At 42.7% G+C, this 12,504-nt stretch overlaps 1 protein-coding gene across 1 annotated transcript in view; it reads left to right on the top strand.

The window, feature by feature from the left end:
* The first annotated feature begins 7,214 nt into the window (after positions 1-7,214).
* HMGA2 (high mobility group AT-hook 2) overlaps positions 7,215-12,504 on the top strand; it is a 243,360-nt gene continuing 238,070 nt past the window's right edge. Inside the window, exons 1-2 of the mRNA XM_040409219.1 lie at positions 7,215-7,584; positions 8,595-8,684. Of these exons, the coding sequence (XP_040265153.1) occupies positions 7,477-7,584; positions 8,595-8,684 (198 nt within the window). The 5' untranslated portion in view covers positions 7,215-7,476. The remainder of the gene's footprint in view (positions 7,585-8,594; positions 8,685-12,504) is intronic.

The following is a 12,504-nucleotide window of genomic DNA, read 5'->3' as shown; positions in this document are numbered from 1 at the left end:
ACAGAATTGCGGACCCATTCATTCCTATGGGGCAGCACGATGTGCTGCCCGGACACGGAATTGCGGACCCGCAATTCCGTTCCCAAAAAAAATAGAACATGTCCTATTGCGGACAAGAATAGGCATATTCTATAGTGCCGGCAATGTGCGGTTCGCACATTGCCGCTGTCCGTGTTTTGCGGAGCCGCGGCTCAGTGAAACACGTTGCAGACGTGTGAATGGAGCCTAAGAAAAATGCATTTTTCCTGTATTTTCCTTTATTGACTTTAATGGGGAAAACTGCAGCAATGGAAAACTACATTTATAAAGTAACAGCCAAATATACAATCCAGCACTCGATACAAGCAAATGTATAAAAAATCTCTCATACTTAGGCCATGTGTTTGTTTTTTTGTATGTATTTTTCTATTTATAAAGTCATGGATTTTTATACATTTCCTTGCATCGAGTGCTGGACTGTATTTAGCTGTTACTTCTGACTGATGCTCCAGGAGATGCTGTACGCAGTTGCTTTGGATTATACGGGAGAGATGGATATCATTGCTTTTTCACATATATAAAGTGCTCTGCACAAAGCCTCTATTAGAACGTGTTTTCCGGTCCGCATACCACATATTTGCAAAATTTGGATACCTTCTGTGTGCAATTCACATTTCTGTATAATATGAAGCATTTCAGTCACCTGTAGCAATTACAAGTCCATACCAGGAGCTCTGCTTAACCTAGCACTAACAGTCTTTCAAACTTGCAGACTTGTGTGTTCTTTTTACCTCATTGTGCCAATATTGTATGTGGGTGAGCAATACAAGTCATCATCACAAGTCGCTGGTACAAAACCTTTTCTTTCATTTCTTTACTTCATTCCAATATAAAATGGTACATCATGAGGGACGCCGAGACAGACATCGTTCACACCTCCTTCCCTCCACGCGATGTTTCGGGAGAACACGCCCCCTTACTCATGCTCCCATTACAAGAAATTACCATTCTTGTCCCCAGTATAGACAAGAATAGGACACGTTCTATAGTTATAATATTAATATAGTTATGAGCAGAGCATCACATTTTTTCAGCCTCCTGCCACATTTTCTGGTGAAATTTATGGAAAACCTTAAAAGTTCATCCTGCATTGATATTATGTCATGAAAGTCGGGCATTTAAGTTGTAGCATGCAATGGTGATTTCCTCATCTCAAACAATTTATTGAATCAAAAGCCAACAGTGGTGGGTAAAATGTCAGTGTCTTAAAAATGTGTCATGTGGCCTTGAGCATCAATTACAGCTTGACATGGAAGTCTAATGCTGTTTACAAGTCGACTTGACTGCTGAGGCATGGCATCCCACTCTTCTTGAAGGGCGGCCCTCAGGTCATTGAGTTCAGGGGTACAGAGTTACGAGCCGCTGCACGGCAACGCAGCTGATCCTATGGGGTTTCAATGGGATTCAGGCCTGGAGAAAGTGCAGGCCACTCCATTTGAGGTACCCCAGTCTCCAGCAGCCGTTCCCTAATGATGCGACCTCAATGAGCTGGTGCAATGTAGTCCATGAAGATGAAATTAGGCCTGTGTTGTTCATGCAGAGGCACAATGACTGGATTAATGATGCTATTCAAGTAGAATGGGCTTGTCATTGTACCATTCACAAAGTGTAGGGCAGTTCTGTATTGACTTGACACACCTGCCCACACTGTAACACCACCACCAAAGGCTCATCTGGTGACAATAGTGGCTGATGCATTGAGCTCTTCTTGACATCTCCAACATCATTGGCGGCCATCATTTCTGCTCAGTGTGAATCGACTTTCATCAGTGAACAGAACTGAGGCCCACTGGTCCCTCGTCCAGCATAAATGCTCCCTGGCCCACACAAGACGATGACACCTGTTGTCAGATAACCCTGCAGGTGGTCTAGCACGCAGACCTTGCTAATGTAAACTTGGGTGCCTCTCACCTCCGTTACATGTACCTGGAGTTGTGTAGCATTCATCATCCGGTTCCGCAGGGCATTGTTCACAATGAAGTGGTCATCAGTGTGGGATGTGGCCAAAGGACGCCCACTTCTATGCCTTTCTGTGATTCTCTGTAGCACCCTGCTGATGACACTCTGTGACACTCTAAGCTCAGCGGCCACTTCTGTCTGAGAACATCCTGCTTGAAGCCTCGCAATGGCGACGTACTGTCAATCAATTGTTAGATGTCGTCTTGGTCTCATGATGTCAAAATATGAACAGCATGATGAGGCATACTGTTGAAATAACAATTCTAATTAAACCAGGAAATTTATTGAGCGACTCATGGATCAAACACCTGTTGTGGATGTTGCCGTTAAGCTACTTGTTAGAGAACAGCAAGTTGTGCAAAAAGTACTGAAACATCTAACAGTTGGACATGTGCATTCAAAATTGTAGAAAAGGTCACAGTAAGTTTATCTGTAAAGGTTAGAATGCATTTTAGGTTCATCCTGAGATTTCACCCACAAGCCAATTATTCCTAACTTTTTGTAAGTAGTGTACATATAGATAGTGCACTGCCATGTGTTGTATTGTATGATGTGTGTATACATATAGATAGTGCATTGCCATGTGTCCTATTGATTTAGCACACCAAAAGAATACTGTGTATACACAGCACAAGTACTTAAATATAATACCTTTATTATTATTCCCAATTAGGGTTGTTTCGATACCAACAGTTTGATTCAGTTTCGATACCATAAAAAAGTATTGCGATACTCGATACCATGCGAAAAAAATAAAATGCTAAAAAAATCAGCATGCATTCCACATTTTATGGAATGTCCAGCCCATAATCAAACAGCCCTATTCTATTTTTTGGGGGGACAAGGTGACAAAAAAAAAAAGGCAAATTTTTTCTTTTCTTTTACGGCATTCACTGCATAGGAGATATTTTTTTAATATTTTAAGTTTGGACTTTTTGGACGTGGTGATATGTAAGATTTTATTTATTTATTGTTTATATGTTAAATTGGGAAAGGGGGTGATTTATACTTTTTTTTTTTACAGTTTATTTAATAACTATTTCCCCCCTTAGGGGCTAGAACCTGGGATCTTTTCATCCCTTGTCCTATTCACCCTGATAGATCTCTATTAGGGTGAATAGGACTTCACAATGTCCCTGCTGCCCTGTGCATAGTACACACAGCAGCAGAGAGATTACCATGGCGGCCAGGGCTTTAGTAGCATCCTGGCTGCCATGGTAACCGATCGGAGCCCCAGGATTACACTGTTGGGGCTCTGATCAGAAGCTGCCACTGCACCACCAATGAGAGGAGGTGAGGGGACTCTGTGGCCACTGCCACCACTGTTTTTAATACTGTGAAGGGGGCGGGGGGGGCGCACTGCGCCACCAATGTTTTTAATACTGGGGACGGGAGGGCGCACTGTGCCACCAATGATAATTAACGTTTAATATACAACTACAGCCGGCAGCACTTGAGGGGTTAATTGCCGCGGATTGCAGCGCCCTGTCAGAGGCAGGGTGCCGGCAATGTGTTTCTGCCTCCGGCTGTAGTTGTATATTAAACGTTAGTTATCATTGGTGGCACAGCCCCTCCCCTTGGTGGCAGCGGCAGCAGCACAGGGGGACGAAGAGACTGCTTCCTTCTCCCCGTGCTGCTGAGGGAACATGGCCGCGCAGCATGTTCCCTGATACTGGGCTGTGCAGTAGCACAGCCTAGTATCGATAAAAGGCAAATCCCGGTATCGTATAGATACCGGAACAAAAGTATCGACTAGGTATCGAAAGTTCGATACCCGAAACAACCCTATTCCCAATAACATATTAAAATAAAATCACAGCAGCAGTCATGTATAAGAAACAAAGAACAAATATTTGATAGGTACATATAACCCCAATGGATTGTATGCCTTACATGAAAGAGCAACAGCTGCTTAACAGAGGAAAAGTGCATAGTGCAATATCAAATGTTAGCAGTATAAGGGGACCAATAGCTTTCAGTATATATCATTCAATAGGTGTATAACCCATAACCCCAATAAATGCATGCTATATAAAGCAACACAATTATTCAAAGCGCAGTGCACAGTGCAGCAAAAACCAGCAGTGAACAGGGGCAGACAATAATCACTATTGTAGCTCTAACCCTGATGCGCATTTCACATCTCCCTTCCTCAAGGGCTGCCTGGGTAAAGAACCCCTTTAAGAACTTGTTGTACTGTGTATATATACATTTGGTGTGGTATATTTACTCTAATATACACAGTATTGACCCAGATTGGAGCAATTTTTGTATATTGGTGTGCTATTGTATGATGTGTGTACAGACATAAAGATAGTTTACTGCCATGTGCGTATAGACATATATATTCCTAAGGTATCATGTTTGTATGTCCATATACATGTATTATTGTATACTGTGTGTACATTCATATAGATTTCCTATTGTATGCTGTGTGTACATATAGATGTCCTATTGTATTCTGTATATCAGTGTAGATGTCCTATTGTATGCTGTGTACATATAGATGTCCTATTGTATGCTGTGTGTACATATAGATGTCCTACTGTATGCTGTGTGTTCATATAGATGTCCTATTGTATGCTGTGTGTACAAATAGATGTCCTATTGTATGCTGTGTGTGCATATAGATGTCCTACTGTATGCTGTGTGTTCATATAGATGTCCTATTGTATGCTGTGTGTACATATAGATGTCCTATTGTATTCTGTATATCAGTGTAGATGTCCTATTGTATGCTGTGTACATATAGATGTCCTATTGTATGCTGTGTGTACATATAGATGTCCTATTGTATGCTGTGTGTACATATAGATGTCCTATTGTATGCTGTATGTACATATAGATGTCCTATTGTATGCTGTGTGTACATATAGATGTCCTACTGTATGTTCATATAGATGTCCTATTGTATGCTGTGTGTACAAATAGATGTCCTATTGTATGCTGTGTGTGCATATAGATGTCCTACTGTATGCTGTGTGTTCATATAGATGTCCTATTGTATGCTGTGTGTACATATAGATGTCCTATTGTATGCGGTGTGTACATATAGATGTCCTATTGTATGCTGTATATCAGTGTAGATGTCCTATTGTATGCTGTGTGTACATATAGATGTCCTATTGTATTCTGTATATCAGTGTAGATGTCCTATTGTATGCTGTGTGTACATATAGATGTCCTATTGTATGCTGTATGTACATATAGATGTCCTATTGTATGCTGTGTGTACATATAGATGTCCTACTGTATGTTCATATAGATGTCCTATTGTATGCTGTGTGTACAAATAGATGTCCTATTGTATGCTGTGTGTGCATATAGATGTCCTACTGTATGCTGTGTGTTCATATAGATGTCCTATTGTATGCTGTGTGTACATATAGATGTCCTATTGTATGCGGTGTGTACATATAGATGTCCTATTGTATGCTGTATATCAGTGTAGATGTCCTATTGTATGCTGTGTGTACATATAGATGTCCTATTGTATGCTGTGTGTACATATAGATGTCCTATTGTATTCTGTATATCAGTGTAGATGTCCTATTGTATGCTGTGTGTACATATAGATGTCCTATTGTATTCTGTATATCAGTGTAGGTGTCCTACTGTATGCGGTGTGTACATATAGATGTCCTACTGTATGCTGTGTGTACATATAGATGTCCTATTGTATGCGGTGTGTACATATAGATGTCCTATTGTATTCTGTATATCAGTGTAGATGTCCTATTGTATGCTGTGTGTACATATAGATGTCCTATTGTATGCTGTGTGTACATATAGATGTCCTATTGTATTCTGTATATCAGTGTAGATGTCCTATTGTATGCTGTGTGTACATATAGATGTCCTATTGTATGCGGTGTGTACATATAGATGTCCTATTGTATGCTGTGTGTACATATAGAAGTCCTATTGTATGCTGTATATCAGTGTAGGTGTCCTACTGTATGCGGTGTGTACATATAGATGTCCTACTGTATGCTGTGTGTACATATAGATGTCCTATTGTATGCGGTGTGTACATATAGATGTCCTATTGTATTCTGTATATCAGTGTAGGTGTCCTACTGTATGCGGTGTGTACATATAGATGTCCTACTGTATGCTGTGTGTACATATAGATGTCCTATTGTATGCGGTGTGTACATATAGATGTCCTATTGTATTCTGTATATCAGTGTAGATATCCTATTGTATGCTATGTGTACATATAGATGTCCTATTGTATTCTGTATATCAGTGTAGATGTCCTATTGTATGCTGTGTGTACATATAGATGTCCTATTGTATGCTGTGTGTACATATAGATGTCCTATTGTATTCTGTATATCAGTGTAGATGTCCTATTGTATGCTGTGTGTACATATAGATGTCCTATTGTATGCTGTGTGTACATATAGTTGTCCTATTGTATTCTGTATATCAGTGTAGGTGTCCTACTGTATGCGGTGTGTACATATAGTTGTCCTATTGTATTCTGTATATCAGTGTAGGAGTCCTACTGTATGCGGTGTGTACATATAGATGTCCTATTGTATGCTGTATATCAGTGTAGGTGTCCTACTGTATGCGGTGTGTACATATAGATGTCCTATTGTAAGCTGTGTACATATAGATGTCCTATTGTATTCTGTCTATCAGTGTAGGTGTCCTACTGTATGCTGTGTGTACATATAGATGTCCTATTGTATGCTGTGTACATATAGATGTCCTATTGTATTCTGTCTATCAGTGTAGGTGTCCTACTGTATGCGGTGTGTCCAGCCTGCATTGTGGTGTGCACACAGCACAGAACACATGGCGGTGCAGCGCTCCCGTGCGTCTGGCTCGCCTCCTCCTCCTCATGAGGGATTCCCTGGCTGTAGCTTGGAGCGGGGCCACTCAGAACTTGTAGTCCTGCAGCCACGTGAGGTGGCCCCCAGTGTTTCCCTCCCCAGCAGCGCCGCTCTGCTTGTGTTATATCTGGCTGGCCTCCAGCCTCCGCTCGCTGCCTCCTTCTCCACTTTGCCTCCTCCTATTTTTTCCACCCACGGGTAAAGGTGTTTTTTTTTTACCCATCCCACTATAATCCGTGGGCCGGCCTTATATCACATGCCCTACTCACACAAACACAAGCCCTCCCTTACCCCCCCAAATCACACACACGTGTGGCCATACAGCAATACTTATATGTGCCCAGACCCACGCAGCAGCCGTGTGTCACCGCTCACCAGTCGTTACCTCCGCTGCCCTGTGACCTGCATTGTCCCCGTCCCAGCACAGTGCATACCTCCCAGTCATCCCCTTGTCTACAGCAGTGTGTACAGGGGAAGCCCCTGTGGTCAGGACATTACAGGAGACACATCGCTGCGCTCTTTCTCTCCTCTCACTCTGGTGGCAGCAGCAGCAGGACGTCCGGTGCAGCGGCGGCTCCTCGCGTGGATCCCTTGAGGTGCAGCAGACCAGCGTTGGGGTACAGCAGATACCATGAGTTCAAGAGAAAGTGCCCGCCAGTCCACTTCTGCCGAGCATCCTGCATCCCCTTCATCAGAATCACCGAAGAGGGCACGGGGGAGACCTCGGAAACCGCAAAAAGTCAGTACCGCATCCTTACCTCACAGGGCGCACACTTTACCTCACACAAAGCCTGGTGCACCGCGGCTGCTGAGCGCTGGACACCCGGCACAGTGTGCACTCTCATTCATACAGGGGGTCTCCTAACACAGCAAGGGGAACCTGCTCCGTATCCCCCTCCAGCACTCGCCTCACTAGTATGGAGTTCATGGAAAGCCTGCACAATGCAATAAAGCGTGAATACCCGCCGTACCCAGTAGTCTGGTGACTTGTGAGGGCAGCTCCTAGGTGTACATAGAATGGCTTGTGGATACACTGAGGGCTTTCATTCAAGGGGGCTTCACTAGTGGTGGTATGTGGTTTTACTAGCACGGTGCTGGTGCTGCCCTGCACACAGCCTTCTTGGCATTGCTGGGTCTTTCTGTACAAATGCAATGAAAAAGCAGAGGTTTCACCTCTAGAAAAGGTCATGGAGTCCCAAGAAGGAAGAGGAAAATAGCATTGTGTTCATCTGGATGGCCATATTGTGCTGTAGTCAGGTCACATGGTGCTTTGTATACAAACCAAATAGGCTGATCTGACTGTATGTTCTATCTATCTATCTATCTATCTATCTATCTATCTATCTATCATCTATTTATCTATCTCATATCTATCATCAGTACCAGTACATTGTCAGTGTACTTTATGTTACCCCATTGGTGTACTCCCTAAATACAAATCTGCCTTGGTTCCCCTTAGTCCATAGTTTAGCCTCTATACTGTAATGAACTGTCTCTATGTCGGTTAGGAAACATTACAGCCCTTAAGTGCCCAACTTACATTTTTATTACCCATCTCAGTGTGTAAATGTTTTCTTTTCCTGCAAATCATTGGATTTGTACATTAGTTACATATGTTTTTCCCTGTAAGGTTTTAACAGTCCAGTATATCATGGCAGAGAAAAAAGGTTTAGGTTGCCTTTGGAGACTGTGCCATAATTTCCCATGTTAAATTCCTTCCAACTATATCAAGTTTATTTCTGTATTTAGGAGCCAGCAGCTGGAGAACCCTCTCCTAAAAGACCCAGAGGAAGACCTAAGGGGAGCAAAAACAAAGGTCCTTCAAAATCCGCACAAAAGGTGAGCTTAGCAGCACATGGCTGGCCAGAAGTCACTGTGAACATGTGCTTATAGTGTAGGATTTCTGTGAAGCTGGCCGGGATGGACACAGCACACCGAGGGTAGGAAATCCTAAACAAGCCTTTAATAGAATGTAGATTTATCAGTCTAATGACCCCATAACCACCTCGTTGTGCACAGTGGGGTGATTGTCTTGCTCATATTCAGTAACATGCGGTAAATATGTGATTTCCATTAGCTGGTCATTGGCATAACTGTTCCTAAAGTCTGAAAAAACGACGCCATTCTGATGACCACAGACTTGTCCTGGTAGAAGTCAGAGCTGTGTGCTTTCTCATTTATTTAACTACATAATTGGTCTATTGGCAAATATTGTTTAAACTTTTCTATATTCTTGTACTTCCTAAATAATAAAGATTCACCCCTTTAAATCTGTGTGATGTTTAGACTCTCTGTTAAGCCCAATGGTCACCCATTACTGTGAGACTTCTGTCAATCTTACCCTTTATCCTTAAAGTTAACCTGGCTTGTAAATAACATGTGTTTTTTTTTTTTTTTTACATTGGAGGTGTAGATTTAGTCCTGCGCAGTTCCTAAGGGTCACCATGTAGTGTTCACTGGCTGGATGATATACCTTTCAGTTGTATTCAAGAAAACACGTCAGGACGATCTTTAAGCGTTTTCCTAATGCATAGACAGTGATCCTTTAGGCAGCCATGCTACATGCTTTTTCGGTTTCTTAATTTGGAAAGGGCACCTAAGGTCCTTCACACACTTGAATAGAATTAATGCCATGCAGGATCTTTAACAGGGTTTAGATAATTATTGCAGCCCATGGTTTTAAATACGTATTTTACACCTGCTTTTAAATGCCTTTAAACCTGTGTATCTACAGTTCTGTGTTTTTAATATGGCCGCTTTTTGTGTTTCCACTGTTTGGCTGCAGTCAATGACTATTACACCAGTGGCATAACACTGCTAGATTGGTGTGCTGCCTGTGCAGTCTCCTTGTAGTTACTATTGTATACACAAGATGGAGTCTAAGAATACCCATTCAAGGAATGACCCCCTCCCAAGTGAAGATAGTTTAGCAGCACTCCCAGTTGCCCACCTGTTTGCTATGTTTTTTTGCTCTATGTCCTTCACTTTCACAACTTCTGTTTGATTTTAGATTTTTTTTTTTGCAAACTGTCCTTGGGCTGTTTCACAACAATTTATTGTGTGAAAAAGACTTGTGTTCTCTTAAGGGTACATTCACACGCATTTTGCGGACAAATGACTTCCGTTTGTGTTCCGTATGTCTTCCGTTTTTTAGGGTCCGCAAAAAATGGAAGGAAAAAAAAGATGGAGAGAAAAAAATCATTAAGGCTCCATTCACACGTCGGCAAATGGGTCCGCATCCGTTCCGCAATTTTGCTAAACGGATGTGGACCCATCCATTTTCTATGGGGCCGCAGCTTCATCTTCGGGTCCGCAGCTCCGCAAAAGATAGAACATGTCCTATTCTTGTCCGCAGCTGCGGACAAGTATAGGCATTTCTATAGGGGTGCCGGGGAGGGTGTGTTGCGGATCCGCAACACACCACGGATGTGTGAATGGTGCCTAAGGCCTTCAAAAATGCGGAAACGGATCCGCAAAAAACGGATGACATACGGTAGCCATTCCGTATGTCATCTGCAATTTGCGGATCCATTGACTTGAATGGGGCTGCGGACCGATCTGTGCGGACAATAGTAGGACAATCTTCATATTTTTGCGGACTAGAAATGCGGAAACACGGATACGGACAACATACTGAACGTTGTCCGCACATTTTATTCACCCGTAGAAATGAATGGATCCGCATCTATTCCGCGAAATGCCGAACGGATGCGGATAAAATTATACGGTTGTGTGAATGTTACCCTAACTGCTATAAGAAGTCATTACAGTCCTTTCAAATCAATGGGACGTATCTACCTTTTACCTTCTTGTTTGTTATATCATGATAGTCACTTCCTTTATGTTACCCAAATCAACTAGCCCTATGTCCATTATCTGACAAGGATAGAAAAGGTCTTTAGAAATCTCAATCACACATGTCTAAGAAGGGTTCTGACATCTTGGTGCTGCAGCAGTCTAGCAAATGAAGGTGTCCCATACTTGGAGAGATGGCAGTACATGCATGGTCACTTTCCATAAATGGGATTTAAAGAGAACCAGTCGCCAAGAAAAATAGTGCAGACAGCATGTTATAGAGCAGAATATTGTTTTGTCAGTACATTTGTAACATACTTTTAAATCAGTTTTTTTCTGAGTTCAGTTGTACAGAGGGGCATCATCTTCTCAATGATTGATAGCATTCTCTGTGTACATTGGTATATGTAGGTTCTGGTCAGTCACTGATAAGTTGGTTCCCATGTACAACTGAACTCAGAAAGAGCAGAAACTTAAATTACGGGGGAGAGTTATCAAAATTGGTGTAAAGAAAAACTGGCTGAGTTACCCACAGAAACCAATCAGATTCCAGATTTCATTTTCCAATGGAGCTCCGAAAAATGAAAGGTGGAAGCTGATTGGCTGCTATGGGTAACTCAGCCAGTTTTCCTTTACACCACTTTTGTGGGGCAGCACGGTGGCTCAGTGGTTAGCACTGGTGCCTTGCAGCACTGGGGTCCTGGGTCCGAATCTGACCAAAGACAACATCTGCGTGGAGTTTGTATGTTCTCCCTGTGTTTGCATGGGTTTCCTCCAGGTATTCTGATTTCCTCCCACACTCCAAAGACATACTGATAGGGACCTTAGATTGTGAGCCCCATTGGGGACATTGTGATGTTAATGTCTGTAAAGCTCTGTGGAATATGTCAGCTCTATTTAAGTGCATAAAATAAATCAGTTTTGCATAATTTTTTCCTACAAAACTAGCTATAAATCTACTCCGCTTCTCCTGCTCCATAACATCCTGCCTGCAGATTGCATTGCATTTGTAATTACAGGTCCTCTTTAAAGGGTTTCTGTCACCTGAAAAATGGGTATTAAGCTGGCTGACAGCGATGTGCTCGTGTCAGCTGAACATAACTATTAGTGCCATCTCTCTGCCTGAAGCCTTTATTGAGAAAAACTTACTTTTATAATATGCTAATTAGCCTCTAGGAGCAGGGGGAACGTTGCACCTGCTCCTAGAGGCTCCGTTCTCCCACCTCTTTTCACACCTTTCTTCTCTTGATTGACAGGACCAGGGCAGCGCTGCTCTCCTCCCACCGTCCGTGTCTACTATTTAGTATTAGGCGCAGGCACAGTGAGGGAAGGATGTTCTCCGGCAATCGGCTTCTTCACTGTGACTTATTCAGCGCAGGCGCATTGAGGAAGCCAGCTGCTGCTGAGCGTCCTTCCCTCACTGTGCCTGCGCTGAATACTGAACGGGACAGGGCAGGCGTGAGATTTCCGCAGTAGACACGGCCGGCAGGAGGAGAGCAGCGCTGCCTGGCTCTATCAATCAAGAGAAGAAAGGCGTGAAAAGAGGTGGGCAAACGGAGCCACTAGGAGCAGGGGGGGACGTTGCACCTAGTGGCTAATTAGCATATTATAAAAGTTTGTTTTTCTCAATAAAGGCTTCAGGCTGAGAGATGGCAGTAATATAGTTATGTTCAGCTGACATGAGCACATCGCTGTCAGCCAGCTTAATACCCATTTTTCAGGTGACAGAAACCCTTTAAGGAAACCTTCTAGTGCCTTCCACTTAAAGGTTACCCCTTGATTCATATTAATTGTAGTAGAGAGTGACTGTTAATGACTAAATGTAAACCAAGAATAGGAAGCAGGGCTATCGTTCTCAGGATCA

The sequence above is a fragment of the Bufo bufo genome, chromosome 1 (assembly GCF_905171765.1).
Source record: "Bufo bufo chromosome 1, aBufBuf1.1, whole genome shotgun sequence".
Lineage (NCBI taxonomy): Eukaryota > Metazoa > Chordata > Amphibia > Anura > Bufonidae > Bufo > Bufo bufo.
The sequence above is the reverse complement of the archived record's forward strand: the minus strand, read 5'-3'. Positions and strand labels throughout refer to the sequence as shown.